Source organism: Stenella coeruleoalba (genome assembly GCF_951394435.1).
Source record: "Stenella coeruleoalba genome assembly, chromosome: 1".
NCBI lineage: Eukaryota > Metazoa > Chordata > Mammalia > Artiodactyla > Delphinidae > Stenella > Stenella coeruleoalba.
Window position 1 is genome coordinate 171,779,985 of NC_137169.1, and position 16,837 is coordinate 171,796,821.

At 35.6% G+C, this 16,837-nt stretch overlaps 1 protein-coding gene across 17 annotated transcripts in view; it reads right to left on the reverse strand.

Annotated features, from left to right (window-relative positions):
• Nucleotides 1-16,837, reverse strand: part of HMCN1 (hemicentin 1) — an 883,583-nt gene that overhangs the window by 339,851 nt on the left and 526,895 nt on the right. For all 17 annotated transcript variants that reach the window (XM_079903114.1, XM_079903100.1, XM_079903116.1 and 14 more), the window contains 2 exons: nt 4,559-4,730; nt 2,684-2,790 (listed from right to left, as the gene is read on the reverse strand). In XM_079903114.1, the coding sequence (XP_079759240.1) occupies nt 2,684-2,790; nt 4,559-4,730 (279 nt within the window). The remainder of the gene's footprint in view (nt 1-2,683; nt 2,791-4,558; nt 4,731-16,837) is intronic.

The following is a 16,837-nucleotide window of genomic DNA, read 5'->3' on the forward strand; positions in this document are numbered from 1 at the left end:
CTAAGGTCAATTAAGGGATAGCCTGTGCTCCATACTTGAGATTAAAACTGTTATGTGAAACATTCAAAAAGCCATTATTAATTCCATTGATAGAGCAGACACTTGCCAGATAGCAGAGTGCACAGGAGACGGCACCAGGGATGTGCTATCTTATCTCAGACATTTCTCCGCTTGAGAAAGCACACGTGTAAAACGTTATCATTCATTAGCATTCAAAAGGGAGATCCAAAGTCAACAGCCATATTTATGTCAGTAGATTCAGCTCAAATTCCTTTGCACCAACCCAATACATTATTTTGGCATTTCGTTTAGGAGCAAAATAAGTTTATTATCTTTACTTGCATTGTAATGCTTATCCTTTGTTTAGTTACCACGAATTGTACTCTAGAAATTGTGTAACATCAGGACCAGAAGCTTTTTGGTGATGACTAGATATAAATTTAAGGTAATATGATAATAGGTACTGTGTCTTTTTATTGTTTTCTTAATTACAGGAGACCGAGCTTAGAAACTTGTCTACAGTGTTCCCACCATCTTATCCTCTCTCTCCTCACTCACAGACTAATCCTCAGTGCTTCTCTGTTCTAATTATCAATTAAGATGTACTCAGTGCCCATTAAGTATCACGGAACATGGCCAAAAGCAGATGCTCAGTAAATGTTTACTGAATGGAGACTGAATGAATAGGTGTGTTAGGCACAAAGAAAAACATCAGACATATAAAATATCCCTCTTCTAGGCAAGAGTTTTACTAGAGGAAATACCACTGCTAGCAATCCAAATCACCTGCAAAATGGATTCAAATACTTTACAATAAGTTGCTAATAATACGGAAGAGTGTCATCACTTGTACATATTTCAAAATCAACGATAAACAACTTAATGTCACTATTCAGAGAGCAAGAATGAATTACCTTAGTGAACTTGCTATCTCAGGACACTGCTGGCTTACGTCATGCTTAAATTAAAGTGTTTGACGGATAAAGAAACTCAGAACTTCTTATACTCCTTCTTACTGTGGTCACAGAAAGTCAGACTCAATCTAGTCATATTTTGGGCAAGTTGGTCAAAATAACTATAACATCAAATTTGGCCACATTTATTTAAAATATAACAGCAAAACACTTCATTGTTGACAATCTAATGCACTCAATAAACATCGAGCAACTACTATGTGCAAGGAGCTGGGTGAATAAAACAGGCAGGTGGGACCATTTCTGATCTATTCAATAAAAAATTACTAATTTTATCTCACATTGCCTTTTTACTTACACCCTTATCCCATATTATCCATGTTTAAAAATCCATATTACACTTTCTATTTTCCTTATAAGGCTGAGAGTTCTGAGAATAAAAAATTGATATTCTAGGATTTAAATGGAGTTACAATGAAAACTTTCATTCTTTAAATTGGTAAAGTTAACATAAGTATTCCTTAAAAAAAACTGGCATGCAAAAATAGCACCTCGAATCTCTACAGTGTAACACCTCCGCATACTTTCACAGAAGCTAAATAATTTGAACTATGAGCCCATTGATCCCATTTTTTTATGGAGGGAAGCTGAGACAATGAAAGAGTAAATGATGTAAGGGGTATCTTCATTTGAATTGTCCCGGAAGGATTCTAGAGTAAGTTGTTCATTTGGGAGGTATGACGGATGCTAATAAGCAAAGAGCAGGTAACACAGGAAAAAGAATGCAGCCCATAAAGGGTGTGCTTTTAAGCCTGCTCTCACTGGAGCTTATTCCTTGCAGGGGCTGAAAGCTGCTTTTAAGGGGCTTCATCCTCCGGAAGAACAGCCTTCTCCTGTTCAGGTTTAACAAAAAAAAAGCCTCTCAGACACAGAAACACGGGTACCTGAGATGGAAATAGGCCAGAGCACACTGAAAATTTTGAGAAATATGGGCAAGCCACTCAGACCACGTACTAGAGCGGGTCCCACATATAATGTGCAACAGAACTAGATCTCAGATTTATGGCATCCTGAATTTTGAGGGTATGTTCTTTCCTCCATACTGCCAAAATACAGTGCTTTCTTAGAGTGAATATATACGACTCAATTTAATTCTAGGATACAAATACCATTCTGTGTTAAAGTACACAATGAATGTGCATCCACCAAATACCAATAACCAGCAGTGCTTGAGAGCTTATTTTGTAGCAGGAACTACGCGAAGTACTTCATTTGTACCATCTTAATTTAATTCTCAGCACAATTCTATGAAGGAAAGGACTATTATTGCCATCCTACACTACAGAGGTGGAAAGCAAGGCACAGAGAAGTTATAGTTCTGACGTAATGCAGCTTTTAAGTGGCGGTGTTGAGATTCAAACCCAGGGCAGTTCCATACTGGGGCCTATACCCCAACCATCATTCTCTACTGGCTCCATCTCTGATTGTTTTGGAAGCAGACAGTGGCTAACACGATCAATCTGCAGATTTGATGACAGGAAAACTATCCAAGAATTTTAAGTCTATTTATAGTGGTATTGATGCCTTTAGTGGTCATCAAAACTTAACACTATCCATTCATGTGATCAAGACACCTCCTACAAACACACCATGTATATTGCTTTTTAGTAAAAGCGTTCTCTATGATTGCTAGAGAAGATATAAATATTGTATACACTCTATAAAACATGCCAACACCAAAATAAAATAACAAATAGACTATAAAATACCTTCACTGTCCATATTCCAGCCTCTGGCTCTTTAACATTCACCACCTTGGCAGAGTTATGAATATTTAATAGTTCATTCAGGCCAAATCCCTTTTTTATCAGCTTCCCTGCAAGATAGACATAATGGTAACAAGCATAATCTTTCTTTCAGCTATGTATATTAGCTGTATACATTTCCAGTACAAATTACCTGATGGACATTTGTGCCTCTAGCTCAAAACATTATTTATATCTAAAATATACTCAACTTTAGCATTTCTGGACATTGGAATTGAAGTAACATTCCTATTTGCTATGCTGATTTGATCTTATAAAGAGAGTAACAAATGACAGGCTGTAATCATATTTCCAAAGCCAGCCTAGGTAACTATTATGGCTACCAAGCAGTTATGTGGAGTCCCCAGAGACATTTACACTTGATAGATGGCAAAAACAGTAAAACAGAATAAATGTCTTTTGGAAGCTCACTCAGGGTATTACTAACATAAGAGCCCTGGGCATATCTTTGCATAAAGTGTACAACTTCAGTTTTCCACGAAGCACAGCTTGAAGGCTTTTACTTGTCATAGGAATAGTTAAAGGAGGCAGTGTAATGAAGTAGCATGATAGGTGGAACTTAGGAAGAAAAGCCAATTTGGAATTAAGCCATAGTTTACTTATTCACTTCACTCTTGGCTCTCCTATGGACTACTTCTGCAGTTATATAAACAAATTAATTATAAGAATTCTATGTTTGCATCAAAAGCTTTACAATCACTGTAAATGACTTTTAAAATATCAATATCAATGACTTTTTAAAGTAGCAGAAGCTTAAGGCAATGGTTACAGGTACTTTTAAGTATCCAGATAATGAAAAACACAAATCTTTCCTGGATAGGTAGCATGGATGGTATTAGAAGAATGCTACCTAAAAAGACAAATCCGTTTCTAAAGACAAATCCATTTTTAAGACCAAAACCTGTAGAAGTCTTGAAAAACAGATTTTGCTTGCTTGTAAATTTCAATTTGATTGTTAGTGTGGATGAAGCCTTTGAGGACAATTTCATACGCTATTTTCTTTAAGGTATTAGTTATTTTCTAAGACTCAAATAAGTAAGAAAGATAGTTACTCCCTCCCCATTTATAAATATTCACAAATAGGTAAAAAAAATGTAGCACATACTAAAGCTACAATGGGAATAAAAATATTTTGCAAACATCAATAGGTTTAAAAAATTTTTCTAAATGCAACTATTAAGAAAAATGAGGTTTCTGTTTTTATTAGATTACTATTCAACATTAAGTCTTATTGTAATATTCAACTGGCAATGGAATCAGGCCAAAACTTAGGGTTCTACTATACAATTACTGAGGAAGCAAAGTAAATTAAAACATCATTCTAATGAGAACATGAATTTGTTTTTTAATGATTGTCTCCTATAAAATTAAAATGTATCTAGAAAATGATACAGTAAAAAAATTAATCAGTGGTTTTAAGAGGAGTTTTTTCATGTGATTCACTTAAAAATAACATAAAATACTGAATTTTACAGAATAAGTTATTGTGAAGTATTTCCCCACATAAAGATGAGGAAAATATGATTTCAGGTTCAATTAAAATATTTTTTATTTTGGATACTTTACCTACAATTAAGTTAGTACATGTGATCTGTTTAAATTATTAGGAGTTTTAGCTTTTTGAATCTCATGTTAAGTCAATAATACTTATCACTAAAAACATTCAGTTTTAATTTTTAAACATCTTCCCTAGTCACTTTTGGATTTATTGAATTTATTCATAAAGTTAGCATTAATTTGAACAAGTAAGTGTACAAAAAAATCTTTTACCTTTCATGGTTTTTCTATTTTATTATATGAATGTCCCATATATCTCACCTAAAGGATTGCGAATTTCAATCATTGGAGAAGGGCCACTCAGAGACACAGTAACCTCTTTTAGACTGGGATCAAAAGGAATTTTCCAAGTGTTTACAGCCTGTTCCAAATGATCTGTTGACAAGAGGTGAACTTTGGAAGCCTGAACCGCTTCCTCTACCCATTTTAACACCTATAAGAGAAAAAAAGAAGCATGAGTAATATCAAAACATTTACAGCTTTATACTACCTCGAATTCTTGGTGCAGTAGTTGACTGTGCTTAATTACACGACTCCGTCACTTTCTGTACTGGTGTGAGGTTTATTTCCATCACAGTTAAGACAAACTTTCCCAACCCTCAGAATGGGAGGAAATATTCACAGACGATAAGACCAACAAGGGTATATTCTCCAAAATTTACAAACAGCTCATGCAGCTCAATATCAAAAAAACAAACAACCCAATGGAAAAATGGGCAGAAGATCTAAATAGACATTTCTCCAAAGAAGACATACAGATGGCCAAGAGGCACATGAAAACATGCTCAACTTTGCTAATTATTAAAGAAATGCAAATCAAAACTACAATAAGATATCACCTCACACGAGCCAGAATGGCCATCATCAAAAAATCTACAATTAATGCTGCAGAGGGTGTGGAGCAAGGGAACCCTCCTACACTGTTGGTGGGAATGTAAATTGGTAGAGCCACTATGGAGAACTGTAAGGAGATATATATACAATGGAATACTACTCAGATGTGGTATATACACAATGGAATACTACTCGGCCATAAAAAAGAATGAAATAATGCCATTTGCAGCAACATGGATGGACATAGAGATTATCATACTAAGTGAAGGAAGTCAGAGAAAGACAAATATCATATGATATCGCTTATATGTGGAATCTAAAAAATGATACAGGCAGATTATCAACTTTGAAGAAATAAATTTTAAGGAGGTATGGGAGGAAGGAATACATTTTATAAAATGTTACAAGGAAGCTCATGAATGACCTTTGAATAGTAGGAGTTTTAAGTATGCTGTTAAAAATCTGTAAGGGACAGTTAAGAAAATTATCAGACTGTAAGAGAAATGTGTGAGCTTGCCAAAAAAGGATTTCAGTGTAGATTTTGTCTTTATCAAATGAAGTTAAAGGAACAAGTTATAAAGTTTGAATGGAAGAGCCTGCCATTGTTGCTCCATAACTGGTTGTTGCTGTGTGCATTCCTTTATTGAGCCTACATCTTCATAATCTTTTTGGCAGGTATATGTTGAACACTTGTTTCATGCTCAAGACAGGATCAGAGAGCATGGATACTGACAACTGATTTGTCTGTTTTCTTCTTTTTCCATGACTGTATCTACTGCCTCATCTTGATCTACAAGCAAAACCTAGAAAACCTACAAAAATAAGTGTTTTGTGGTTTATCTAGGAATAATACAGAAGATATTGCTGTTATTTTTGGTGAAGAAAATCAATTTTGTAGAGTTTATTTCAACCTAAATAAAATGTGAATTTTGTTTAAAATTTTTTTAAAAAAACGATACAAATTAACTTATTTACAAAACAGAAACAGACTCACAGACTTAGAGAATGAACTTGTGGTTACCGGGGGGAAGGGAGTGAGGGAGGGATAGATTGGGAGTTTGGGACTGACATGTACACACTGCTGTATAAAAAAAAGAAAAAAAAGACAAACTTTCCCTACATCCACTTATTATAGTAGGTTCAGAATAAAATGCTAGTTTAACTCATGCACAAATTTCAATTTTTATATCTTGGAATAATATATTCAAAATGAGATTACAGTGTCCAAAAACCAGTTGTGCAGAGATATTACTTGCAGAGGTATTACAGACAGTTCTATTTCTCAAGAGAAATGAAAAGAACCTATAAAAAACATGGTAATGGCGATACTGAGATTCTTTTTCCCTCCATTCTTTCTTTCTGGATTTCTTTCAAGGTCCAATTTATAAAAGATAATTCACAAATTATCAAATCCAATTTCAATATATTGGGTATTGAATTATTGTAATAGAGTATACTATAATTATATATTGTATATTATAATATATATTGTAGTATATTAATTATTGAAAAATAATTGCCATGCCAGCAAAATATTCATTTTTATGATAAAATAAATAAGTAGAAAATAATGGGAAAAGTAACCACTGTATTTTTTTAAAATGGAAAAATATTTCACCACCAATTTAAGTGGTGTGTCCTTGAAAACTAGGCTTTGGGAAAATATTAAGAAACTGGGTTATAATAGGGTATTAATAACTCACTGTGAACAAGGAAACCTTCCAGTCCACAGAAATGTTCTGCAACAGCAAACACAATTCCTCATTAAACAAAGAGGTCATGACTGGACAGGTACTGCTTAGTTAAACTTACCCAATTACTTCTAAATCATACTAAGCTTTAATCCATCTCAGATCTTTCTCTGGCTCATATATCCTTTAAGACTATATCCCTTGTAATTATGCATAAAACACTGAACAGTGCTGGATATTAAGCTACAGCCAAGCTACTCAAAATAAACAAAAACATATTTGAAATTTCAATAGTAGTAGCCACAAATCAATGAATCAAACAAGTATTGTGCAATAACTTAATTCTCTGTAAAAAGGATCCTCCCATTTTTTTTTTTTTTTGTCCTCAGGATGAGGAAAGTGGCTAAGACATATTATCATAAAATTAACAGTGTGAGGCAATTATGTTCATTCATTAAATAAAGGTTTATCATTCAAAGTACTCTTCCAGGTACTGAGTGTTAATGAACATATTTTTAGTCAATATTTAGTAATCACACTTCTTCTCTGAACTAGTATCTTTTTGCATTATTTTGTAGTCTGCATTATTCGTTTTTAATAAATCTTCTTACCTTTCCTCCAAGGTCAAGAACCCCAGTTCCTTTATCATTGTATACCCTGAACCAAGCGACCTGCTCTACACATAATAAAGGTGGGATATGTACTAATGTCCATGAAGTTGGTCATAATGATGATAATAACGATGTCTTCTTAAATAAAAGACTGTTATGGGAATTCATGAAACAGGGAGCCCTTGTTGAAATAATGTATGTAAGGTGCCCATCACAGTACTTGCCCCATAGTGGATATTCAGATGTTTTCCTCCATCTCCGACTAAATTCCCTTCTCTTCCCCTAATTGAATATTTCAATAATGACTTCATGGGCAAAGTGAAAACACTTATCCACGAAAGTCAGATAAGATTTCTGTAAATGAAAAAGAGACACAAAATCATTCCAGGTAGAAGAGAAGTTCTGAAGAAACAGAGAGACAGAAGTACTCATATATGTTAGGAACATGAGTGCATCCAACTGCCTACAGTTAAGTGCTCAGAAAAGGGAGAAGCGGAAGATGAGGTTGGAAGCTCGTGTCAGGGGCAGACTACGTATGGTCACAAAGTAAAGCTATGACAATCGGATTTTATCCTAAAGACCCAAATGAAAAATTCCTGAAGGACTTTATGCAGAGGAGTAATACACTGAATGTGGTATTTTACAAAGAAACACCTGTAGTGGTATCATCAACTAACTGAGCACAAAAAACAAATCTATTACAGTTAATTACTCCATAAATCAAATGACATATTTCCTCAAACTTTAACCTTATAAATCACCTGGAATTTTATGTATGAAATAAAGCATGTATCAAGATAATTGTCTAAAGAAGCAGATGCCATATTTTGAAAAATGGGTTCTGAGTGACCTATCATGCTTGAACAGAAAGGTATGAATCATTCTGCTCATCAAATCTATCCATACGGCTGCAGAAACCAGACTGATTATCACTAATATTTGATCTTAAATAGAACACATGTTTTAATAATCAGAGTGTTGACATTCTTATGTCTTAAACATAGAATATGACTGCGTAACTCAAGGAAATGCAAAGAACTGACTTATTGTCTGAGAAAGCACTTGATAAATTTGACTGGGGATAAATAACTTTGAGGATAATGTCTGATTTAGAGACTAAAGAAGGCAAAGGACAAGAGAAATCAGATAAATAGAACATTTGTTTTAAGGACAAGACACAAAATGTGGCCATAAATAATTCTCAATGTAAGGGAAGAAAAGAATTAGAAAACAAGGATAGTATAGAATCTCAAGTTCAACAATGAAATGCAGTAGTGTTAAGTAGAAAAAAAAGTGAAATCAATTTTTCATACACCTTTACTTAAATGTATAGTGTATTCTGGGTGACTCCTCAAACACACCTCTCCTTCAAACCCAATGCAGAAAGGTTATGATATATCACTGGAAATCTATCCTGTTGTCTGTTAGTTATGGATGGAAAGCATTAAGTTCTAGGCATTCTTATGAAAATGGAAAACTATTTAGTTGCATTTTCATAAGACAGTTGTGTTTAAATGGTAGGAAATGTAAGCAGGCTTTTGGTTTATTCTTAATACTGTTTCCAATTCATCAACATTTATAAGGCTTTCACAAAGGGATTACCATGTATCATGATACTACTTGTTGGGAAAGATACTCATGATACTTTTTTTATCCACTTACAGAAAAAAATCAAATTGAAAACAAATGCAACTCACTTTGTTAGAAAATACAGATATTACCTACATGTGAGTAAAAGTAGATCCCTGCAAGCCACAGATCACCATAAGTGAGGTTTCCGGCCTCTCATGTTGCCACATACAAGAAAAAAAAAACAACAACTTTGTCTAACCATGAGAAATGTTCTCATGAGATTGGAAATGATCTTACACTGATATTATAATGACAAAAAGAAGTGAACTAGAATAATGTGAGATCCTTTGAATCAGTACCTTTTCACTAACATAAAAACTGTTTCAACTCACTAGGGAACCATTAATTGTACATTAAGTTTTAATGTAAAAATAGTCTCTCATGATTTGTAGCAGCTTAAACCTCAAAGGGCCTTTGAGAACATCTAACCCAGCTCTTTTATTTTATAAATGAGGGAAACCGATATTTGAAAGAGTTCTTGTACCTTTCAAACACCTAACCAGACTGATTCTGGCTCAGTAGTTATTTTTTACATAAGCCCCTTTGTTCCTGAATACACTCTCTTAGTTTAAATATTTTGCATCCTATGTAATAATCAATATTTAAAAATAAGTTCATATTTCTATTCAACTCAGGAAGGAAATGCAAATATTACTGCAAAACACAAAACTAGCCTACATTATTATGTATTATGAAATACAATGCACAGTATTAAGTAGAAATGGAAGTAAAATAAATTTTGCATACATCTTCAAGAATAGAATTTGAAGAAAACTTTGGAAGGATTTTTTTCTTTTTTCTATCAATATATGGTTGATATGTAACATTACATTCATTTCAGGTATACAATATAATGACTCGGTATCTGTACATATTGCAAAATGATCACCACGATAAATCTAAATAACACCCATCACCACACATAGTTACAATTTTCTTTGTCTTGTGATGAGAACTTTTAAGATTTACTAAGCATCCTTCAAATATACAACACAATATTATTAACTATAGCTACCAGGCTGTACATTACATCCCCAAGACTTACTTATTTAATAACTATACGTCTGTACCTTTTGATCCCTTTACCCATTTCGCCTATCCCACCAAACCCCCGCTTCTGGCAACCACCAATCTGTTCTCTGTATCTTATGAGTTCAGTTTTGTTTTTGTTTTAGATTCCACATATAAGTGAAATCATGTTATTTGTCTTCTTTAGTCTGACATTTCACTTAGCATAATGCCCTCAAGGTCCATCCCTGCTGTCAAAAATGACAAGACTTCCTTCTTTTTATGGCTGAATAATATCCCAGTATGTGTATGTATATATGCCACATTTTCTTCATCCATTCATCTGTAGGTGGGCACTTAGGTTGCATCTATGTCTTGGCTACTGTAAACAGTGCTGCAATGAACACAGAATGAATATATTTTTGAGTTAATGTTTTCATTTTATTCAGATAAATACCAGAAGTGGAATTTCTTGATTATAAGATCATTTTTAATTTGGGGGATAACCTCCATACTGTTTTTCATAGTGGCTGTACCAATTTACATTCCCACCAACAGTGCACAAGGGTTCCCTTTGCTCCACATCCTTACCAACACTTGTCATTTCTTGTCTTTTTGGTAATAGCCATTCTAACCAGTGTGAGGTGATATTTCATCATGGTTTTGATTTGCAATTCCCTGATGATTAGTGATGTTGAACACCTTTTCATGTACTTGTTGGCCATTTGTATGTCTTCTTTTTTTTTTTTTTTTTTTTTTTTTTGCGGTACGCGGGCCTCTCACTGTTGTGGCCTCTCCTGTTGCGGAGCACAGGCTCCGGACGCGCAGGCTCAGCGGCTATGGCTCACGGGCCCAGCCGCTCCGTGGCATATGGGATCCTCCCGGACCCGGGCACGAACCCGCGTCCCCTGCGTCGGCAGGCGGACTCTCAACCACTGCGCCACCAGGGAAGCCCTGTATGTCTTCTTTGGAAAAATGTTTTTTCAGATCTTTTGCCCACTTTTTAATTGATTGTTTGGGTTTTTTTGCTATTGAGTTGTATGAGTTCTTTATGTTTTCAATATTAACCCCTTATCAAATATATGATTTGAAACTACTTTCTGCCATTCAATAGGCTGCCTTTTCATTTTGTTGATGGTTCCCTTTACCGTGCAGAAGCCTTTTAGTTTGTTGTAGTCCCACTTATTTTCGCTTTTGTTGCCTTTGCTTTTAGTGTCAAATCCAAAAAATCATCACCAAGACCTATGTCAAGAAGTTTATCACTCACGTTTTCTTCTAGGAGTTTTATAGTTTCAGATCTCACATTCTAGTTCTTAATCCATTTTGAGTTAGTTTTTCTGAATGGCATAATATAGTGGTCCAGTTTCACTGTTTTGCATGAAGCTCTCCAGTTCTCTCAACAGTATTTATTGAATAGACTTCCCTTTCCCCATTGTATATTCTTGGCTCCTTTGTCATAAATTAACTGACCATATATGTGTGGGTTTATTTCTGGGCTCCATTTTGTTCCATTGATCTATGTGTCTATTTTCACAGCCATACCATAACTGTTTTGATTGCTATAGCTTTGTAATATAGTTTTAAATCAGGCAGCATGATGCCTCCAGCTTTGTTCTTTCTCAAGACTGCTTTGGCTATTTGACGTCTTTTGTGGTTCCATACAGACTTTATGATTGTTTGTTCTAGTTCTGTGGAAAATGCCATTGGAATTTTGACAGGGATTGTATTGAATCTATGGATTGCTTTGGGTAGTATGGACATTTTAACAATATTAATTCTTCCAATCCATGAGTAAGGAATATCTTTCCATTTATTTGTAATTTATTTCATCAATGTCTTATAGTCTTTAGTATACAGCTTTAACCTCCTTGGTTAAATATTCTTCTGAAGTATTTTAGGTATTAAGTATTTTATTTGTTTTGATACCATGTGGAAGGATGTTTTTAATGTAAAAAATTATATCCAAATGAATTTCTCCAGAACATCTTTTGTCCTTTTGGTGGGAAAACGGAAATATGGTAAAGTGTTAGATACAACTTGTAATTATGCATATATCTGTATCTTTGTTGTTGCTGTTTATTATCTGTCATCTCTACTAAACTGTCCCATGAGACAGAACAGAAGCTATGGATGACATGTTCACTACTATATCCCCTCAACCTAACACAATGCATGAGATACAGATATAGTAAATTCCTAATAAATATATATGAGGAGGGAAAAGAGGAAAGAGGGAGGAAAGAGAGAGAAATTGTATATCAGATCTTTACCCTCAGAGTTAAGAGTATGTGAAAAGGTAACATTTCGGCCCTGTGTTCATTTGTGACAAGCCCTCTCTCAGCACTAAATTTTCAACACAGCTGAATAGGGCACAAACTTGCAGGTGTGGTCTTAAATGTGAGCATCAGGCTCTAATTAGTTTTGATTTATTTGGTTAGCTAACTCGGGATTTAAAAATGCAGTGGAGATATCTCTAGAATTAAGTCCTTTTTTTTTTTTTTTTTTGCGGTACGCGGGCCTCTCACTGTCATTGCAGAGCACAGGCTCAGCGGCCACGGGCCCAGCCGCTCCCCGGCATGTGGGATCTTCCCGGACCGGGGCACGAACCCGTGTCCCCTGCATCGGCAGGCGGACTCTCAACCACTGCGCCACCAGGGAAGCCCTAAGTCCATTTTTAAAAAAATGCCAGTGTATGCTTTTCAGTAGCACTGGATGAAGATTTTTCAATCTCAGTAGTGGTAGAAAGTTGTTCAGTAAATGAATGCAACAAAGCAAAGTAGTTTAAAAGGCTGGGTTAGGCATAAGTGCACCCACCTAATAATCAGAGCCTACCCAGAAAACCATCCATGTAATATTACTATTAATAATAGAAAGCACTTTTATAGTGTTTATTACATGCCAGATACTTTTAAGAGCTTTACAGTGAACTTCACAATAGCTCTTCGACACAGGAATGGTTATCTCCATCTTACATACAGAAAACCTAAGGCACATTCTCAAAGTTCATAAGTCACACAACTAGTAAGAAGGTAGGGCTGGCTTTTGATTTCAATAATCTTGTCTATTTTCTAAATTTATCATAAGGAAAAATCACAGTTTTCAAGAGTGAATCAGAAATAATAGCTAGTGAAAAAAAAATCAATGCAGGTGTTTTAAATGAGAAGTGGCTTGCAAAACAGTGATTTGATTATCTGTATATTATTATCACTACTTGAACAGTAAATTGTCTAGAATTAACTTACATAAAAATATTAAAGTCTTTAAATCTATATTGAATTTGATGTGAGAATGACTTACTACATTTCCAAGACAACCATTCTGTGATAAACCCTACATGATAGCAGAGGCAGGCTTCACTCCACTCTGATCTGGCTAAGAGAGAGAGACACTCCTCTGGGTAACCAGGAGAGCCTTTCCCCCTAGGTTCAAGTTCATTTTTACCCTGCAGTATAGCATAGAACCCATAATTCAGAATCTGCATAGAAGTCACTAAGCATTTATTGAGCATCTATTGAATATAAAGGATAGTACATGATATTATAGAGAATACCAAAGAAATAGAAACACACTCCCTGCCTTATAAGACATGACAATCTAGTTGGAGAAATGAGACAAAGACAATGAAAACAAATTAACTAGCTCTTACCTCCCAGTAATAAATTAAAAAGATCAGATTTATAGTCTCAATTTTATATTATAAATGATCAATTTATAGTCCTAAACTGTGATGCACTTTTCTACTCAAAAATTTTAATGATTTCCTGTTACATTCAGAATGAAGCCCAAGCCAGGAGTATACTGAGGGCTGGCAGTGGGAGTAGTCTACCCTGGATGCAGATAATAAAGGGGTGCACTGTCTGTGGAAAACTTAAAAACGATTAAAAAAAAACGGACTAAAAGTTGCTCTACTTTCTAATATCATGTCCTAGTAATCCTAACCAATTCCCCCTTAAAAAAAATTGTTTGTCTAAAGTCTAAGCAACTGCTGTTATTACCGCTGAGTTTTAATAATACATGTAAGCTTCAAATTAGCACATTTTTATTACTTTCCCTTTAAGAAACATCATATTCTGCATAGACATTAATTCAGAGAACTCCCAGTTATATATCACATACATGGTCATGCTAACTCTGTTACTCACTTTCATTTCAAGAGTATATGTAGTACTGTGATCCTACATTTTCCTGTATTTAGACAGTAGATCCAAGCTATGCCTTCATAGGTCAGGAGTTACATGATATGACATGTGTTAAAAGGATCACTCTAGGCTCTGTGTTGAAATTAGACTGTAGGGGATGAAAGGTCAGAAGCAAGGAGATCAGATATAAAGCCACTGCATTAATCCAGGTGGAAGATGATAGTGACCCAGACCAGGGTTGTAATAGTGGGGCAGAAAGAAGTGGCCAGTTTGGGATGTTTACTGAAGCCAGAGTTGGCAGGGTTTACTGAAGACCAGAAGTGGAAGCTGAGGATGATACCTCAGTTGCCATTAACTGAGACAGTGAAGACCACAGGAAGTTGATTTAAAGGGGTGATGGACTGAGGAGAAGAATGTAGGCTCTCAGCTTGGGCATGCCAAATTGAGACGTCTATTAGACACCAGGTGGAAGAAAGAACAGGCAGTCAGATATACGGATTAGAAGTTCAGTTAGGAGGTCCAGATTGGAGATATAATGGAATTTAAAATCATGAAGCTCTCCTCGCAGCCCCTCCCCACCAACAACTTACACAAAGGGGGGAGTACACCATCCTGTGAAAATAAACTTAGACGTTAATACACAATGGCCCAGAAGAAAGCCTTGGAACAAGTCTCCCCTTGTTCTGACTCCAGGCAACCTTCAGATGACAAGGTACCCCCCACATTGTATATGAGTCTGTAGGGAGTGAATGCACTAGTCATGCCAATACAAGTGTTGTAGACTTATGGCAATGAGATTTCTCATCATAGATTAATGAGTAGCATTCTAATCTTATACAACACTGTTGTGAGTTTGTCTAATGAGTGTCTATTCCTGAGGAGGATGGGTCCACTTTTGGAGTGCTGACAAACCCAGTTCCATTAGTTTGCAAATCTTAGCAAATCCACCACAGAAATGCCACATTTTGAGGTCTCTTAAGAAGGTCTTTTGGGCTTCCCTGGTGACGCAGTGGGTGAGGGTCCGCCTGCAGATGCAGGGGAGGTGGGTTCGTACCCCGGTCTGCAAAGATCCCACATGCCACGGAGCGGCTGGGCCGTGAGCCATGGCTGCTGAGCCTGCGTGTCCGGAGCCTGTGCTCCGCAACGGGAGAAGCCACAACAGTGAGAGGCCTACGTACCGAAAAGAAAAAAAAAGGTCTTTTGCTGATAATATCCATTTTTATTACCCTCTGTGTACCTTATACCTATTTAATTTGGAAAATTCCAGAGTGAGCTTTTCCAGCAGTAAGTGCCCCAAAACAAGTGAGGTTGGTAATTCATGGAACAGACCATAAATGCTCATGCTTGAAGGTAGGCAAAATAAGAAATAATTTATGTGTTATAAGGTTTTTGTCAAGAAAAGGCTTTCTGGTGGAACAAAATTTTACTGAGTTCAATATAGAGAATACGGGTTGGGGGAGGGCTTAGAAATTGGAAGAGCATTAGAAAATTTGGGTTCAACAGGGACACTACAGAGGATTGATGACAAAAATGACAATCAACTTCAACTCTATGAACACCTAAAACTTGTGTAAAACTACCACACCTTCAACATGATGAAAGTTCTCTAATGCAAACCAGCTGAAAAAATAAAATCACACTTCAGACATTTCTGAACGGTGAAATCATTCCTGCTGTTATAAAGTGTCAAAGTTTATTTCACTAATTTATCTTCATAAAATCCTTACGTGTCAAAGCTCAATGCGCTATAAAGGACTGAGGAAATTTATCTTGCCAGATTATTTAAAATAATAAAAATATAAAGGATTGACTTTTATACATTAGATCCTCAGACCTTATTCATCATATAGCTAAAAGCTGGTATCCTTTTACCTATCTGTCCCTGTTTTCCTAACCACCCAGCCCCACTGGTGAAAGTGGGGTGTTAAAGTCCCATACTATGATTGTGTTACTGTTGATTTCCCCTTTTATGGCTGTTAGTATTTGTCTTATGTATTGAGGTGCTCCTGTGTTGGGTGCATAAATATTTACAATTGTTTTGTCTTCTTTTTGGATCGATCCCTTGATCATTGTGTAGTGTCCTTGCCTCTTGTTAACAGTCTTTATTTTAAAGTCTATTTTGTCTGATATGAGAATTGCTATTCCAGCTTTCCTGTGATCTCCATTTGCATGGAATGTCTTTTTCCATCCCCTCACTTTCAGTCTGTATGTGTCCCTAGGTCTGAAATGGGTCTCTTGTAGACAGCATATTATATGGGTCTTGTTTTTATATCCATTCAGCCAGTCTATGTCTTTTGGTTGGAGCATTTAATCTTTTTACATTTAATGTTATTATCGATATGTATGTTCCTATTACCATTTTCTTAATTGTTTTGGGTTTGTTATTGTAGGTCTTTTCCTTCTCTTGTGTTTCCTGCCTAGAGAAGTTCGTTTAGCATTTGTTGTAGAGCTGGTTTGGTGGTGCTGAATTCTCTTAGCTTTTGCTTCTCTGTAAAGGTTTTAACTTCTCCATCAAATCTGAATGAGATCCTTGCTGGGTAGAGTAATCTTGGTTGTAGGTATTTCCCCTTCATCACTTTAAATATGTCCTGCCACTCCCTTCTGGCTTGCAGGGTTTCTGCTGAA